This window comes from Danio rerio, chromosome 22, assembly GCF_049306965.1.
Source record: "Danio rerio strain Tuebingen ecotype United States chromosome 22, GRCz12tu, whole genome shotgun sequence".
Lineage (NCBI taxonomy): Eukaryota > Metazoa > Chordata > Actinopteri > Cypriniformes > Danionidae > Danio > Danio rerio.
Genome location: NC_133197.1, coordinates 12,483,528 through 12,501,976, shown reverse-complemented (window position 1 = coordinate 12,501,976; position 18,449 = coordinate 12,483,528). Strand labels below are relative to the sequence as shown.

Genomic DNA, 18,449 nt, shown 5'->3' with positions numbered 1-18,449 from the left:
ATTGGTACTGAACTCAATACTTGACAATCCTACAACTGAATACGATTACCTTTATATACAATAAGAAAAGTGTGAAAATAAATGTAGTGATTAAATACAGCATTAACTGATCATGTGGTATGCGTGATGGGATGGCATTAAATGGACAAAACAGGACCGACCATATTATAAACCATCTGAAATGTAGCTTTGGTCAATCTCAAATCCCTCAGCCAAAGTCTGTCATCAAAATGGTCCAATATAATTACATCACAGAACAATCTTGAGTGTCTACGCTCCAAAAGAGCGTTCTCACACCTTAAAAACACCACCATACGTTCATTTTGTTTTGTCTAAATCTTCTGAGGTGCAAGTTTACTATTAAATAAGAACAGTAGCTTCTCTTACTCTTAATTCCATTTTGCCTTTTGATATTTGTCGCCAGTTTATCAGGAAGTGACAATTTGTTCTAGTTGACTGGATTGGATGGAAACTAAGCTGTATTAATAAATGTTTTATGTGATATTCCAGTTTTACACTTAACTCTAATTTGCCTTATTGATTGTAAACATAGACTATCTGTGAAACCTCCAGGAGTTTTTAGCAGTGGCGTAACAAGAGAAGGATTCTTACTTTGTGACGAGATTCTTGAGGTTTGACATGATCCTTTCCTCCAGAGAGATTTTGCTGCAGGTGATGGGATCTGTGCTGTATGACAACTTCTGCTCGAGCTCCAGGAGTTTCTTGAGCTGCTGTCTGCTCTGAAGCAGAGACTCTCCAAGAGAAGTAAACCTAAAAGGCGGCGCAACAAACAGAAACCTATGATATATGATTTTAAATATGTGACATGACTTAGTAGAGCTTGTAAGGTGTAGTCATATTAGCAATGTTTGTAAGTATTGTGCGGGAAAAAATGGCTATGAAATGTACTTTTTCAAATATTTCCCAAGTACTGTTTAAAGAACTGTTTAAAAGTACCATTTTACAGGAGGGCTACTTTTTTTGTCTTCAACCATATATGCCTACTTTGAACATATTTATTATTGTCAATACAATATGTAAATACAGTCGATACTAAACCACTCAGGCCATTATTTGATACCCATGAAACTACAAACATTGTATAATAAGACATGCAGTGGTGTCTATGTACGCACGTCTTGTAAATAGGATTATTACTATAAAAAATTAAACAAAACCATGTAATCTCATGTAATTGACACACTGCTTTTAACTAAATATGTAAAGCATCTTGCATATTTTGGCTATTTATTTTCTAAACAAAAGCATGTTTGGGGCCTGAAACAAAAAAACGTTTGAAAATGTGTTTGAAAGTCTGTGTTTTAAAAATTGCACCATCCCATGTTTTAAAAATGTAATTTTTCTGAAAGTGGCATTGTAACATCGCCACCTACTGGCCTGGCATAATACAAATCTTTTTGTTGGTCTGTGTTCATGTCATGTCTTTTCAACGCAAAACTTAATTTTAACAAAATAGGCGCAAAGTCTAAAGCGCAGGGCGCAAAGTCATTAGGAGCGTGTCCAAATCAACTTTTGCTATTTTAAGGACGGAAAAATACGCTTTGTGCTGTGGCGCATGGTCTAACATGGTTGTGCTTATTCTCTTAATGAGTTGTGGGTGTGTTTTGAGAATAAACCAATCAGAGTCTCATCTCCCATTCCCTTTAAGAGTCATGCCATGGCGCATTTGCTATTTACATGGCAACTTTGTAAGTGGAAAAACTGAATGCTTTGCTAGTGAGAAAACTGTTAAACAGATCATCTGCAACAACAAGGATAAAAAATGAGCCTCCTCCCAATCGGCCTTTACTTTCACTTTCTTTTTCTCTCTTTTATGGATGAGAAACGATGTTGTGAGCACAGACATCCGTTAGCCTACATGATTAATTTAGTTTGTTAAGGTCAAAGATTTGTTTCAAAACTATTTCTAAATTCAGTTCTGATTTGCATCAAACAAATAAATGAACAATAAAAACGAAGTGTGTTCTTAGTTATATCCAAATACACTTGTTATGCTCCATATGGTCTAAAACCTGACAGGTGGACAAATCTAAGCTTGTTTTTATTAAAACAAATATTAAAAATGCACATACTAAATAATACTGCTAAGAATAATAATATTATACCAAAACAAATGGTCATGAATAAAATGAAAAAGTTATGGACATGGCCAGCAGAGCAGGGTAGAAGGAGGCGAGCGAACAACTGTTGTCAATTAGCTCACAAAATGAGACACAAACCGTGAGGAGAGGCATGATTTTATAGTCTACAAGGGTAAAATGCAAATAAATAAACCGTAATTTAATGCCCAGTTACATTTGTTATCCGTAATTTCATAAACACAAACACAATTTATATCATTGTAAAAATGATTGTGTTTATATTAACACTAAATGAGGACTTTTCTCTCATTCCCCGGGGCTGAATGCAGACTCAGTGCAGCAGGTCTCTTGCTCTGTCTATTTTAACCATTAGCCCTGCTGGTAATCTGGAGGATTTACACAGCAGCACGACGATATGTCTAAATGTGAACGAACTCCTGATAAAAAATAAAGTCCGCCATTCTCCAATTTTCGTACTGCTCTCCCAACAAAAATGCTTGCAGCACACACACAACTTTGTTGTATCGGCCCTGACAGGATTGCGGGGAAAAACAAGCAACAAACCCTGTGGATCATTGAAACTAACACATACGACCCTTCATGAACAGCTAAATACTGTGTGCCGTGGGTCCACGGACGCGGTTAATATACGAGTAAATATGTGCTTTGCGTTTGTTACCAGTTCTGCAACTGATCCAGGCAGACGTTAGTTAGCCCGCCGATGCAAGCCATCTGTTGACGACGTTTCCATTCGACCAGTTCTGTCGAGATCAGCTCACAGATCACCGGTTCCACCAGGTTCAACACCTCGGACATCTGACTAATCGCCATCTATGTGGACACAGTCAAAACTCAATGCAACTCTTGCACATTGCTAATCAGTTAGCATTACAGGAACGATGAAGGAAAATGCATCAGCGGTGTTCTCACTATTCTCTTATCATTGAGTTTTACAAACATGGCGTGGATCATCAGTTTCTCGCGGTTCAGGTCCTCCTTTGAAATGGTGCCATTGAGTTCGTCTGTTGAACAAATGTGCAATCAAAACCGAGTAACAATAAAAATACATAATTTTAAGTAATAAATATAAAAAATAATATCCCTTTCTAGATTTGTTGGGGGAAAAATGGACCGTTCCGACCTGACATGGTTGTTACAATACTGATTTTCTAGGCTAGTTGTGACTTATGCTGGGCTCACGCCAAACACTCACTCGCTCTAGTTTACTCGCAGAACGTTTTTTCCATCATGGATATGTCTTGCTTAAGTTTGTGGGAAATGCGAGCATCATTTTTACAGCACGGTGTTACATTTTCCTCTATTTGTGCGTTTGCATCGACTCCATGTAAATTACTTGCGCGAATGCTTAATACTACATTTGGTGTAAAATGTTCCAATGGTGATCGTCAAGTTTCCGCTAATTATGTAGGCAAAATTGAGATTCTCATCTAGTCAGGGTTTGTTCACATTCCATGTTTTTTTTTTCTAGTGACAATATCGAATATCTATACTTGTTGGAAGAAAATAGCTAATTCTACCTTAACATTTTAGCAGATTTTGCAAATAAATAAAGCCAAGTTCAATTTCTTTACTAGTTGAAAAAGATGGCTAGCTCTTTCTTGAAGCGCATTGATATTTATCGTGATTGAGTAAATTTTCGCAAAATAATTGAGTTTCTACATGATGCAAAAAAATAATAATTTAACATTATTGGACAAATTCTCAAAAGCTAAATAAGCAATAGAGAGTTTCTATCGCAAGTAAAACAACGTAAGAAAAACAAAATTAACATAACGCATTACCTACCATAAAAAGTGACTACAGTAAAAGTAATTAAACTACTTACTTATTTTGACTCAATATTGTAATGCATTACTTTCTAAAGTAACTTTCCCCAACATTGCTGATGACAGAACTTTTTTTTTGAGTAGTAAATCATTCAGATGTTTTCAAAGAAAGCATGTTGTTACCTCTGCTTTGGTAAGTTTTATTCTTGAAGTCGTATTCATCTTGCAAATCTTCCAGATTTTTAATGGTTTGCTCAGCGTCCTGAAGGGAAATCAGAAAGAATATTCACACAACTTGACTGGAATAATTAAACACGTCTTATATTTGCCACAATGTTTATTACCTGCACTTTATTCTTTATGTCTTTCACCCTTGCGTCCATTTCACGATTTTTCTCCACAATCATGTCCTGTGTGGGGTTCGGTGTTGGACTCTGCAATATTATACAAATTACTCATTTTGTGTCACTATATAGTAAAACATCACGCCAGAGAAAAAAAGGATCATACGGTTTTGGAACATAACTATGGTGAGTACATGAGTTTGTCAAGGTTTTAAAGTTTTTTAGGGGAGGTTTCAGCTTTAATTGGGATAGAATAGTGGAGGACAGACAGGAAAGCTTTGGGAGCTAAGATAAGGAATGGATCGGCATAGAACCTCGAGCCGGAATTCGAACTCGGGTCGCCATGAGCATCATGATCTTATATGTCAACACACTTAACCACTAGGCTGTTGGCGCCAACAAACAGTTGACTTTTACCATTGTAAATCAATTCAGACATTTTTAGCTTAGCATAGCATAGATCATTGAATCGGATTAGACCATTAGCATCTCGTTTCAAAAACAAAAAATTTTATACTTTTCCTATATAAAGCTTGACTCTACTATGTTCCAAGACAGACAAAATATGAAAAGTTGCTATTTTCTAGGTTGATATGGCTATGAACTATAATCTCATTCATTCATTCATTCATTCATTCATTTTCTTGTCGGCTTTGTCCCTTTATTAATCTGGGGTTGCCACAGTGGAATGAACCGCCAACTTATCCACCAGGTTTTTACGCAGCGGATCCCCTTCCAGCCGCAACACATCACTGGGAAAAACTATTATCTCATTCTACTGTAATAATTAAGGAACTTTGCTGTTGTACCATGGCTATACTTTTGAGCTGGATGCTAACAGCCTAATCTATTTCAATGACCTATGCTAAGCTCAGCTGACAAGATCGGCTGAATGGATTCACAAATGGTCAAACTCAACTGTTTAACTCTAAAGGTGTTGTAAAATGTGCCTATTTTCCAAGCAAAAGTTGAGTTTCTTGAAGGTTTTGGTGGTAAAGTTGGTGCTGGAGATCAACTGACCTCTGACATTCCAGCAATGGCTATAATCTTTCTTTCCTCGCGAAGGTTTCTGCTGATGATCATCGCCATTGAAACAGGATTGTCTTGGAAGAGGTTCTGGAAAATAAGATTTTGATAAGTCATTTGCATTTGGCAAGCTGTTTTTCTGATCTGTTCATTGCTTAATGACATTAGTGGCTCAGAGGCTAACAGAAAATGGTCATGTGGTCAACAGGCACCTGCAAGTTCCTCTTGAACTTGCGGATGTTGTGTTGGTTTAGGAAGTCTTTCTCCATCACGAAGCGACTGTGTTGGTGATCCAGCTGAGTCAAAAGATCATGAAACCTCACCGTGGCCAGAGACTCGTTCTCCACATTTGCGACATGGTCCCTTTGGGGAACGGAGAAGTGTTAAGACAATATATTACGACAATATTTTTGATACAATTGCTGTTTTTTTTTTTATCAAGCCCCCCTGTATATTTTTCCCCCGATTTCTGTTTATTGAAAAGAAGATTTTTTTCAACACATTTCTAAACATAATAGTTTTAATAACTTATTTCTAATAACTGATTTATTTTATCTTTGCCATGATGATAGTAAATAATATTTGACTAGATATTTTTCAAGATACCAGAATTCAGCTTGAAGTGACATTTAAAGGCTTAACTAGGTTAATTGGGTTAACTAGGCAGGTTAGGGTAATTAGGAAAGTCATTGTATAATGATTGTTTGTTCTGTAGACAAAAAAAGTAAAGTTCTGTAAAAAAGATATAGCTTAAAGGGGCTAATAATTTTGACCTTAAAATGATTTTTGAAAAATTAAAAACTATTTTTCTTTTCTAGCCGAAATAAATCAAATAAAACTTTCTCCAGTAGAAAAAATATTATCAGACATACTGTGAAAATTTCCTTGCACTGTTAATCATCATTTGGGAAATAAAATAATAATAATAAGGGCTAATAATTTTGACTTAAACTGTAAATTTATTTACAAACCATTTACACACAGTAGTCTTCATTCGAAGTGAATTAAAATAGTTTTTCAAAACTGTCCTAGGACAAGAATGGGATGGGTTTCGTTATATATATATATATATATATATATATATATATATATATATATATATATATATATATATATATATATATATATATATATATGAGCAATATCACATGATTAGCAGTGCGATATGGCTGTATATCGGCACAGGTGGGAAGTGTGCGATGCTTTAGTGCCCCCACCAGTGCCGATATACAGCCATATCGCACTGCTACGAGTTTGATATTGCGTTTATACAACAGTTTGACGGCATAATTGTGTATATAAAAACAAAATCAAACATGGAGAGTCTCAAAAACCCTTTTGTATGAGGAACTACTTTCTTTCACATTGGATTCAAATCATAAGCTGACAGTTATTAAAACAGTTAAAAGCATCTTTTAAACTTTAGATCTGTAGTGTCTGCTTTTTGCTGGCTGTATGTGTGCGGAGTAATACACAAAGGGTAAAGAGGCTGTAGGAGTTCTGATATTGCAGAATATCGCACGGCTATCAGCCAATCAGATTTGAGAACCAGACAGAACTGTTGTGTGTGTGTGTGTATATATATATATATATATATATATATATATATATATATATATATATATATATATATATATATATATATATATATAAAATACATTATAAATATTTAAAGTAATATTTGATATTTTATTACCTTTATTAGTATTTTAGTTATTATGTATGTATGTATGTATGTATATATATATATATATATATATATATATATATATATATATATATATATATATATATATATATATATATATATATATATATATATCATATTTTAAAAATGTATTTAAAAAATTTACACTTCTAATAATATTTATTTAACAGAGTTTGTTCAGATTAGACAGCAGTTGTTTAGCAATGTGGTTTAATATGGTTTTTAAAGTTAAAGGAGGCACAAAATCACCAGTCGTGGCTTTCTATCCAGCTGCTGAGATATTGTCGGATGGCCATGGGAAAGTTGTCGTCGTACAACTGGTCCACCTGCTCCAAAAACTTTGGATCCAGCTGCTGAAGCTCCAACCACTGAGTCATTGCTGCGACTGTGTGGGCTGAGAGTTAAAATCGATGAGCAAGTGTGTAGGAATTGACGACTTCATAATCAAGACAACTTTTTTAAAATTTTTTTTTAGAAATCCCAGTAAAATAAGAACAACAGATGTGTCAACAAAGATAAGCAAGGTACAAAATCTCTGTTAAGGTGTTTTGAGCTTGTGTGCTGTGTGTTGTAACCTTGTAAACATTTTGCAAGAATATTATATGCATAGCAAAACAACAAATGTGAATACAATGTTTTTCGTTTTTGCATAAAACAATATATTTTGTGATGCGATTATTTTTACATTGAAAATGCAACAAAAAAAACTTTCTAGTAGTGCAAAAGGCTTTTTAGTAAGGTGATAGTGCTTGTAAATTTTTATTATTATTGTTATTACTATTTAAAAATTAAGTTGTAAATAAATTATTTATACATTTTATATAGCTACAATTGAGACATTTAACATAACATGTAGGGTCCATTTAGGCTGAATTGTTTTTATATATCTGTATTATTATTATTATTATTATAAATTTAAAAATATTGTGTTATTATTAAACATTTTATACAATTCATATACCTACAATTGAGATATTAAACATTATAGGTAGAGTCCATTTTGATTGAATTGTTTTATGTATCTTTATTACTACTATTATTGTCATTATTATTAATTTAAAAAATAAATGTTATTATTAAATATTTTATACATTTTATATACCTACAATTGAGACATTAAATATTAAAGGTAGGGCCCATTTTGGCTGAATTGTTTTTACGTGTCTATATTATTAATAATAATAATAATAATAATTTTAAAGTTATGTTATTATTACATATTTCATATACCTACAATTGAGACATTAAATATTATAGGTATGGTCCATTTTTGGCTGAATTGTTTTTATATATCTATATTATTATTATTATTATTAATTTTAAAAAGATATTTTATTATTAAGTATATTATACATTTTAGATACCGACAATTGAGACATTTAACATTATAGGTAGGGTCAATTTTGGCTGAATTGTTTTTTATATCTATATTATTATTAATAATAATAATAAAAAATATGTTATTAAATATTTTATACATTTTATATACCTACAATTGAGAAATTAAATATTAAAGGTAGGGCCCATTTTGGCTGAATTGTTTTTACGTGTCTATATTATTATTATTAATAATAATAATAATTTTAAAGTTATGTTATTATTACATATTTTATATACCTACAATTGAGACATTAAATATTATAGGTAGGGTCCATTTTTGGCTGAATTGTTTTTATATATCTATATTATTATTATTATTAATTTTAAAAAGATATTTTATTATTAAGTATATTATACATTTTAGATACCAACAATTAAGACATTTAACATTATAGGTAGGGTCAATTTTGGCTGAATTGTTTTTTATATCTATATTATTATTAATAATAATAATTAAAAAAATATGTTATTAAATATTTTATACATTTTATATACCTACAATTGAAATTTTAAACATTATAGGTAGGGTACATTTAGGCTAAATTGTATTTATATTTCTGTATTATTACTATTATTATTATTAATAATAAAAAAAAATTGCGTTATTATTAAATATTTTATATACCTACAATTGAGATATTAAACTTTATAGCTAGGGTTCATTTTGACTGAATTGTTTTATATATCTACATTATTATTAATTTTAAAAAGATATGTTACTAAGTATATTATGGATTTTATATATACCCACAATTGAGACATTTAACATTACAGGTAGAGTACATTTAGGCTGAATTGTTATATATATATATATATATATATATATATATATATATATATATATATATATATATATATATATATATATATATATATATATATATATTGCGTTAATATTAAATATTTTGTACATCTTATATACCTATTATTGAGATATTAAACATTATAGGTAGGGTCCATTTTGACTGAATTGTTTATATATATATATATATATATATATATATATATATATATATATATATATATATATATATATATATATATATAATTAATAACAATAATAATATTTTTTTAATTTATATTTTTAAATCTATTATAAATATATATAATATATAATATATATATATATATATATATATATATATATATATATATATATATATATATATATATATATATATATATATAATACATTTACTTTAAACATCACAGGTAGTGTCCATTTTGGCTGAATTGTTTTAATATATGTTTAGTATTATTATTATTATTATTATTATTATTATTAAGCCTACTACTACTACTAACTGTTTATATGTATTTGCTTTGTCCCGATTCACACAGCTTGCACAAACATGTGGGTGGGCGTGTTTTAAAATGAACAAGACGTTTTATGTTTACAAGAAGTTTTATTTCTAATGCATAATAATAATAACTATAAAGTTGTGTTAAACGTTATTATTGTTATAAAATTACAATTTATGAAAACACGATATTGATTTGTAAATCGTCCACATGTTATGGCTTGTTTGACTTTCTAATGTACAATATTTTAGTCATTTTCCTTTGCTTTTCTATAATACATGCTTAAATACCAAGCGAAATATTAGGATTACATGTACTTTTATCATAACAATACGACGCATTGATCCAACATAAGCAAAACCCCCTGTAAGTTGACCTATCAAGCAGAAAAAAACATGAATGCGGAAATTAAAGTTATTATTTAGGTACTCACCCTCAAATGTTATCCGAATACGGTACAGTGAGAATCCGCAGGTATATGTTTAATTTGTTACATATAGCAGCAAGATAAGACGGAAGAACAGGCCTGTTCCCTGTTTTTGTCGATTTGTTATTGACTTTACAGTAGATGTCCGACGACTCCTACGTGTGGATCTTGCCTGCGTGTTTGAGTGACAGCTGCGTGAGCCAATCAGGGAGCGAAATGCTGTTTGTTGCGAACAAACAGCCAATCAGCGCGACTGGGCGTCTGTCATGACGCAGTGTGGAATTTTGTGCCTGACACTGTAGCGTTGATCACGTGATTTATAAGAAACTGAAACTTCTTGGCACAGCAGAAAAAGATGCTTATTTTATCAACCGTTAAAAATTGATATAGGAATCCATGTTAGGATCTGTTTTATGGTGTGTTTAAGAAAATACCTGCATAAGTGACGCATTTTTATTAAAACCCGTTCGGCCTTTTAAGGTAAGGTTCTGAATGAAAAAAACAAAAACAACTTGCATCTACAACGATGCAGGCATCGTGTGTTTTTTTCTTCAGAAATGTTCTCTCATTGTCTTTATGACTGAGTCTCTTCAGGGGTTGCCACAGCGAAGTGAACAGCTAACTTATCCAGCATGTGTTTTACGCAGCGAAACCCAGCACCGGGAAACACCCATACACTCCCACATTTACACCAACACATACACTACCACTAATTAAACATATTCAATTCATCGTTCAATTTTAGCTTATTCAATGATTTAAGATGTCTTTGGACTGTGGGGGTAACTGGAGCACCCAGAGGAAACATATGCCAACATGGGGAGAACATGCAAACTCCACACAGAAATGCCAACTGACCCAGCCGGGACTCGAACCAGGGACCTTCTTGCTGTGAGGCGACAGCACTACTACCGTGTCTACTTCTTTAAAAATCTATCTCTTTATTTTTGTTGTTAACATGTTTTTTATGTTGGCTTGAGAAAGGTTGCTATATCTTTGCCAACTAATCCGACTTTTGGTTTTTTCGAAAACTGTCCAGGAAAATTCTGAAAAACCCCCATAGACTTAACATTGGATCAAACTTTGTGACCTCATACCTTTGCGCCAGACTGTCATGCAGACTTAAGGATGGGCTCCTTTAACTCAGTCGACCAATCTGCCAATCACTGATGACCTTTCAATTTATTGGCCATACCCTAGCAACAACTTACAGCACCTTAGCAACTGTCCCATAGACTTCTATTGTAAAAAAAACTGCCATTTACTTAACATTGGACATACTAACAACATACAAGGCATACTAGCAATATACTAATCCATACTAGAAACATACAAACAAACATACTAATCAGACTACCAATATAATAATCCATACTAGAAACATACTAAACATACTAGTAATATACTAATTCATACAAATAGCATACTAGCAACATGCTAATTCATACTAAATGCATGTTAACAACATACACTTTATACTAGAGACATGCTAGTAACATGCTAATTTATACTAGAACCATGCTAACAACATGCAAACCTACACTAGAAACATGATAGCAACATGCTAATTGAAACTAGAACAATGCTAATTTATGTTAGCAACTGCCTAGCAACCACTCAGAACACCTTAGGAACCACACAGAACACCCTAGCAACCGTCTAGCAATGTCTTAAAAACCACCTAGAACATTCTAGCAATTGCCTAGCAACATCTTAGTAACCAATTAAAACACCCCAGTAACCACCTAGCAATGCTTTAGCAACTACCTAGAGCATCTTAGCAACCACTAAGAACACCCTAGAAATGCCTTTGCAATTGCCTAGCAACCACTCAGAACACCCTAGCAACATCTTTGCAACCACACAAAACACCCTAGCACTGCCTTGGCAACCACCTAGACACCGAGCGCACCTTGTCAAACACCACCAAACCACCACCTCCCTGACTTTGACCAATGTGAGGAGAGTTTACTCACACGTGACTTGTTTTAGCTCTTTTGGTCCGTTTAGAAACAACTGAATCGATTCACAGGTGTGAAAGCACCTATAGAGTCCCAAAGTGTAGCTTAAACCGTTATAAGAAATCCTTTGTACCTGTTTCAGTGGGTTTATTTACCAAGAGTCTATCTTAATTAGCATTATACATTTTGTAAATGCTGTATTTTGTATTGTTTTCATTGCTTGTTTTATGGAATGTCTTCAGCAACTCCCCTCTCTGGTTCCGCCCAATTAGTATTAATAATCTGCAAGTTATTCTAAAACCAGTTGCTTTAAACCTGAGTAAAACTCATTGTTAAACTTTTAAAAAATAGTTTTATGGTAGCTAATATCATAGATTATATTATAAAACCTGCAGCAAAATATAACATTTCTAAGTGCACTCATTGTCCTGGGGCCTGGCTTCTACTGTTATTGCCTCACAGGGCCTCCGTCACTCTAGGGAGCCTTAGAGAACAAAATAAAACAGGTCAGGCTTTTCTTCCATTGAACATGGGTTTGTTGATTTTGAGCACCCTAATTTTCTCCACATGCTTGGAATGGTGTCAGTGGTGTCATGGTGGTTAGGAAGGGACAACACTGAAGAGGTCCTTTGAGGACACATGAAATGAACTCCTCAGAGACATCAGTAACAGACATTTTACTTGATATCATGGATCAACACTACAACATAAGTTCAAACCATACAATCTATGCAGTCTCTAGACAAACGGCTAATAGGCTAACTAATAAAACAAGAACACAAGATGCTCGCATTTATGTAGTTGATGTTCCAGCAATGTCTAAACACAATTAAAAGAGTATTTAAGGATTATTTGTACATTTATTAATTGTGACAAGTTACAGTAACAAAGAGGCTTACCTATCCCAATCAATCATCAGCTACCAATATACTATGAACCAACTGCAGAATTCCTAAAGTCTGTTGTTTCGGACGTCATGTTGAGTGAGTTTCTGGGTCAGCGTTCTTGTTTTTGGGTCACTGGGGGATAAGCGACTTTATATAAATAATCAACTATACAACCCCCTTTGACATTAATTTAAAACCTAAAAGTACTTTTTGCAATTTGTACATTCAGATATCACTCCGTTAAAGCCCTTCAGGTCATCTCTATGCTCAAATGCATTCACATGGGGAAGCCTTATACCTTCACAAAGAAACCCTTGTCACATTGCTACCACTTTTTGTCCCTGTGTGGAACAGTTGATGAGAATGAGCTAAAAGAATTCGCTAAGTTGGTTTATTGGGAATAATGGTGTGGTCATTTATTTTAGCAGGAACTATTTTGTCAGGGTAAAGGTTGTTTTTGCTTCCCTCTGGTCCAGAGCAGTAAAGGCTTACTGTCCTAGTGACTCAAAAAACCACTGGGCTCAAGAGCAACCGCAAAGGTCTACCACCATCGAAGGGATTTTTCCGTAGATTATCTGCTCACGATCATTGAAATACAGCATGTTAATGGGTGACATCTTGGTTGGAGTGCAGCAGGGACCTGCACTGCCCCTTGGGTTGGCCTTGTTGACGATGTGACTGTGGGGGTACTTCTGCACACATTCACCAGAGCAGTAATTGGCCTTGTAGCGCTTGGGGGCAATTATCCAGTCCCACCCGAAGTCCTCAAAGTCAACCGTGAGTGGATACCTGCAGCAGCGAGATTCGGTGGAATGCTCATCACAATCAAGGCCAGTGTCCCGTCTGGATCGCTTCCCTGTGTCTGATATTTTCACCTCCAGGAAGGGTTGCTGGAAGGGCGGACACAAGAACAATAAGCTAAGTCATGCATACCAGACCTGCTTAGATGCAATTGAGTGCATAGTTGATAGGAATTGCCAAACACTTTTACAGGAGCAGCCCATTCCAACATAATCCCAATAAGAATAATAATCTCTTCGGAGAGGGCAAGGTTCTGAAAGGTAGGTTTAAACCTGATATTACCTGATTGGTGAGGGAGATTATAAATAATGACTAGAATTTTAATCTTTAGTTTAAGTATTGACCTAAAGACTTCTCTTTATCTTCAAAAATACTTTGTAAGTTAATACTTGTATGGCCCAATTCCACTGAGTAGTGTGGTTCGGTACAGTACAATACGCATTTGTTTCCATGTCCACTTTCAAAGGTAGCAAAATATATAATAGTAGCACGCAGGTTTTTTGGCACCCTTTCCTAAAAGAGGTATCTTTATGTGAAGCTAGACTCACTGGTGAATAGTCAAGCAAAGCATTTGTCTTGCAATAAACAGTCAAATGGCAAGAAGCAATAATAAAGTCTTTGGTATGTCTTTTGTTGTTTACAGGACGTTCACATTTTGCATCTAAAATTGTGCTTGCCGCGTGTCTATTTTAAACAATTAACTTGTGTTCACAAAAAACACAATCTGTAAATGATCCGTACAGTTTTCTTTTTCAAGTGAGAATGACATTGATCTGAACTTTCTGGTACACCACACCTACCAATATGTGTACTGTTGGCAATGGAAACACAAGCCTGATTAGGGTGACCTGAATTGAATCATACGGTACTAAACTCTGCTGAACCGAACCAAGGAAACAAGCCATTTTAAAACTTATATTGATCAAAGTTTGTCCTGCACTGACTAGGAAATTGTTGTTTGATTTATTATAAAGAAGCATATACTTAAAGGGTCACGAAACACCAAAACAAATTTTTTGAGCTGTTGACAGTCGTATATGTGTCCCACACTGCTAAAAACACTATTAGGACACTTATATTTCACTAAAAAGTGTAAATTGGTTGTTTTTGCGTTATTTCAAGCAAATTCATACTTCCGGTTTGAAACAAATTTTTGAAGCCGCGTCACGGTCATGACATAATAGCGTGTATTTCAGTGTGCAGACTGGACGTCTGTGCCAGAGTGTCTCTTATTACGTCTTACAGTGTGATGCATTAATGCATGAGTAAGGCTTGGTTCAAACCAATCAGCGCGCTCTATTGTGCAACTTCATTAATATTCATTACTGTCACAGTGTTTAGACGACACTCACACCACGTTGTATTGGCAAAACAAGCGTAAAGTGTTGCTTTTATAGTTTGCTGCAGTTAAGTTTTGTTTTCATTTTCTCTCTGTGAGAGCTCAGACTCACGTGTGGATTAACAGTGTACGCGACGCTCGACAACAATAACTTACGTGTCTAAGAAGGATTATTGTTTACCTGAGAGCTGTTCTCATCTGCAAACGCTGAGATCTGGATTTGCTTGTAGTCTCCTCTTAATAAAGACGCGGCTCTAGCTGCTGGTGATTGTCCTGTCTCTACAGATTTGGTAAGTGAGCGACCAGCGCTCTTTGTTTATTCAGTTTGTTCGTATCGAACTGAGTTAACCAATGCACTGAATGTAAACATGTTAGCACCACAACCAAACTTTAACCCCGTGTAGGGTTTTCACCGCATTTAGTGACCGGAATAACACACGCGGCTTTCTGACGCTACCTGCCATGTGCATCTAAGTTTCGGGAAATGCAGAGGTTTTTTTTCTCTTATTCGCCGTGCGGTATCAAACATTGCATGAAAAATACACGCTTAGAGCAGTTCCTCGAATCAAATATCTTGTTTGTCGCGAGGGGCATGAATGAATTCCCTGAATGAAAGAGCCAAACTGCAGTTAAAGTCCACCATTTAATAATTTGGCAAATAATTCGACTACAGATGTCCATGTAGGTTAAACACCATCACTTTCTACTGTGTGTGTGTGTGTGTGTGTGTGTGTGTGTGTGTGTGTGTGTGTGTGTGTGTGTGTGTGTGTGTATTTTGACTCTGAAACTCGCGCGTGCCCAAATAGACACTCCCACACCATCCCACTTTTCTTCCTCCGACACTCCCCCTAAACAGAGCTGGACACGCCCACTTTTCTGACTTTTTCCAAAGTAGTGCTGAAACAAGGGGGTTTCATGGCCCTTTAAATATCAAGTCATGCACTAACTTACCAGTCCTTCTTCTCCAGATTCTGTGGAGGTCACAGCCAGGTCATTCCCATTTGCATCAAAGGCCTTGATTTCTATCCCGAAGTTACTCTGGGGCTGTTTGAGCCAGAGTTTCAACAGCTGCTTCATGTCGATGTGCTGCCAGGAATTTGTCCGGGCATTCACGTCAATTTTTTGCGCACGTATTCTCGAGTGATTGTTCCCTTCAGAAGAAGACTCCAGGTGAGATATCTGGATGTAGACTGTGGTTGGCTCCTCAGCTGGTCGGAGGTAGATCCAGAGCAGGGCCTTCAGGATGCTGTCGGGCAGAATCTTTGGGCTCAGTGCGAACATGCAACACTTCGGCATTCCCACAAGCTGGGTGATGGCTTGAGCTGCAAGGCATTAATCAGACAATGTACACCTTTTCCATTTTGTTATGAGAGAAAAGACAACTGTACATTCAGGTGTACAGAAAACTTGTTAATGTACAATCCATGTCCCCCAGTACAGGGATATGGATTAAAAGATTTGTAAGACCTTAAGGTTATAATATGTAGATTTTAGAGACCGATAAAGTCACATTTGTCTTTTTAAGGCAAGGTTAGGCCAGTTCAGTTTAGAGTTTTACAGTTTTTAGTTCTCTCAATTCATAGTAGAAAACCACAGGCAGGTGTGTTATCAAGACTCAATCCAATCTAGGACTGAACCTGCACACCCTTGCTCTAAACTATCAAAAAAAAAGTTGGACAAGCTGTCACTGGGTTGGGACCTTTTTGAAGGGTACAATTTAATACCTTGAAATTTCAAATGGGATGCTATTATGTAATAATATGTATCTTTTAGGTGTCAGTATGGAACCTTTAGGTACAAATGTGTACCTTTTGAAAGGGACAGCTTATGCACCTTTTTGTCTGAGAGTCTACAAAAGGATGAGTGACATTTTGATTCCTTGAGGGAATAAAGGCACATTCTTTCTAGAGCGCACACATTTACCACGGTGCAATATCAATCAGGCATCTGTAGTTCTTCTTTCTAGACAACTATTCTGCAAATTTCAGTTCACCATTATCAAACCCACAATCTTTGGATTACAAGTCAGACTTTCTAAACATTAGGCCACAAAGGCCATTGCTAGATGTTAGGGTTATTACTGTGCATATCTTTCTGTACTTTTTTGCTGCTGACACTGGTGGAAAATACCAGTTACCACAGTTTTATTGATGTAACATTATTGGTGGAACTACTGTATGTTGGCAGAAATTGAAGTTCCCTTTGTAAATCTCTGTAAGAGCCCTTATTTTCACAGGCCAAATGTGCACAGCTCTGTATATAACAAGGTCTGTTGCTTTTGGCCATCTTCCAACAACAGCTGAATGAATGAACCAGAGTAAGTTCATAGTCAGCCCTTTAAGTATTACAACATCGCCCATTATATTTGGACGCTTAAGTCAATCTTCATAAAAATAAAATAAAAACAGTGGCATTTGCAATTGATTCTACACATTTCTCAGAACAAATCTGATGTTTTAAGTGTGACCTAAGTGCCTGAATACAATTTCAGTCACTATATATTGCAGTACATCATGGTACTTACGTTCAGTGGCCATAGTAATGATGGTCTCGCTGCTTGCTTGTTCCTCATCCTCACTAATGCCTCCGTTTTGGTCATACTGATCCAGGAGCTCCTGCAGCGGAGGTGCTTTGGGTAAGAGTAGCTTGACCGTATCTCTGCTGATGTTCGGAGCCTGTTCTAGGCGCAGGATGCTCAAAATCTGAGACTTAATAGAATGCAGGCGCAAGAGTTTACTCTGCTGTCTAAATTGGCAGGTCGTGCACTGGCCGTTGTCGTCTCCAGGTGTCACAAATGCTTGCGTCGTTGTTGTCGTTGTTGTGCTCAGGTTTTGATTTTGTGACCCCAACACACCCCAAAAGCTCAGATAAAAAAGGAGAAACATGTCTTCTGATGAGCCTTTATAGGCGTTCTCTCATTTGGGAACAGACAAGCACCTTTACGCACTCTCTCCAAACAGCACTGGACAGATGTGCAGCCTCCCAGGCGGTTTTATATTTAAGATTCCCTGCTGTTAGATATCTTATGATTGGTTGGGTTGATAAGAACAAGTCCAGATGAACCCGCGCAGAGATTTTCATCTTTTTGGGTAGATTCTAAAAAGGACATTTGGATTTGAGGATTTTCAGGAGAGGGGCGGGGGGGTTGTTTGATTTGTTGTATTTATGAATGCAGTACACTACCATATCATAAGAACTTCAATATGGAGACTGTTGTAATCTGTTGCACTCGTATGTGTAGCCACCCTGATTTGTTTTTTACTTTAATACTTTGCAAGATGGTTCCTGTGAGGTTTTTGCATCAATTTCGACCATGATTATGTTAGTTTATGGGTAGTTTAGTTGCTAGATTGTTGTTCTGAAAGATTTTGTTAGTGTTTCTATA

General features: G+C 35.3%; 2 protein-coding genes across 3 annotated transcripts in view; both read right to left on the bottom strand.

Annotated features, from left to right (window-relative positions):
- The window catches only part of stat1a (signal transducer and activator of transcription 1a), a 28,768-nt gene extending 18,564 nt beyond the window's left edge, over positions 1–10,204 (bottom strand). Inside the window, exons 1-9 of one of the 2 annotated variants that reach the window (XR_012397321.1) lie at positions 10,083–10,204; positions 7,217–7,361; positions 5,472–5,622; positions 5,254–5,349; positions 4,234–4,323; positions 4,073–4,151; positions 3,033–3,124; positions 2,782–2,933; positions 613–771 (exon numbers count right to left, since the gene is read on the bottom strand). Coding sequence is in view for 1 of the 2 variants with exons in the window: in NM_131480.1 (NP_571555.1) it covers positions 613–771; positions 2,782–2,933; positions 3,033–3,124; positions 4,073–4,151; positions 4,234–4,323; positions 5,254–5,349; positions 5,472–5,622; positions 7,217–7,344 (947 nt within the window). In the remaining variant the exon portion in view is untranslated. 2 annotated transcript variants of the gene reach the window in all.
- A 3,110-nt stretch (positions 10,205–13,314) lies between these two features.
- On the bottom strand, positions 13,315–18,028 carry mstna (myostatin a). The gene is made up of 3 exons (NM_001004122.2): positions 17,589–18,028; positions 16,016–16,386; positions 13,315–13,814 (listed from the first exon to the last, which is right to left on the bottom strand). The coding sequence occupies exons 1-3, from the start codon at positions 17,947–17,949 to the stop codon at positions 13,446–13,448; spliced, it is 1,101 nt and encodes a 366-aa protein (NP_001004122.1). The 5' UTR covers positions 17,950–18,028; the 3' UTR covers positions 13,315–13,445.
- Between the last annotated feature and the right edge of the window lie 421 nt (positions 18,029–18,449).

Bases quoted from the DNA above. Each gene is read 5' to 3' on its own strand.
- mstna (NM_001004122.2), bottom strand. From the start codon at position 17,949: ATGTTTCTCCTTTTTTATCTGAGCTTTTGGGGTGTGTTGGGGTCACAA. The intron at 16,387-17,588 runs GTAAGTACCATG...AATGCCTTGCAG, and splicing joins CATTACTATGGCCACTGAAC to CTCAAGCCATCACCCAGCTT. The intron at 13,815-16,015 runs GTAAGTTAGTGC...CCGCCCTTCCAG, and splicing joins AATCTGGAGAAGAAGGACTG to CAACCCTTCCTGGAGGTGAA.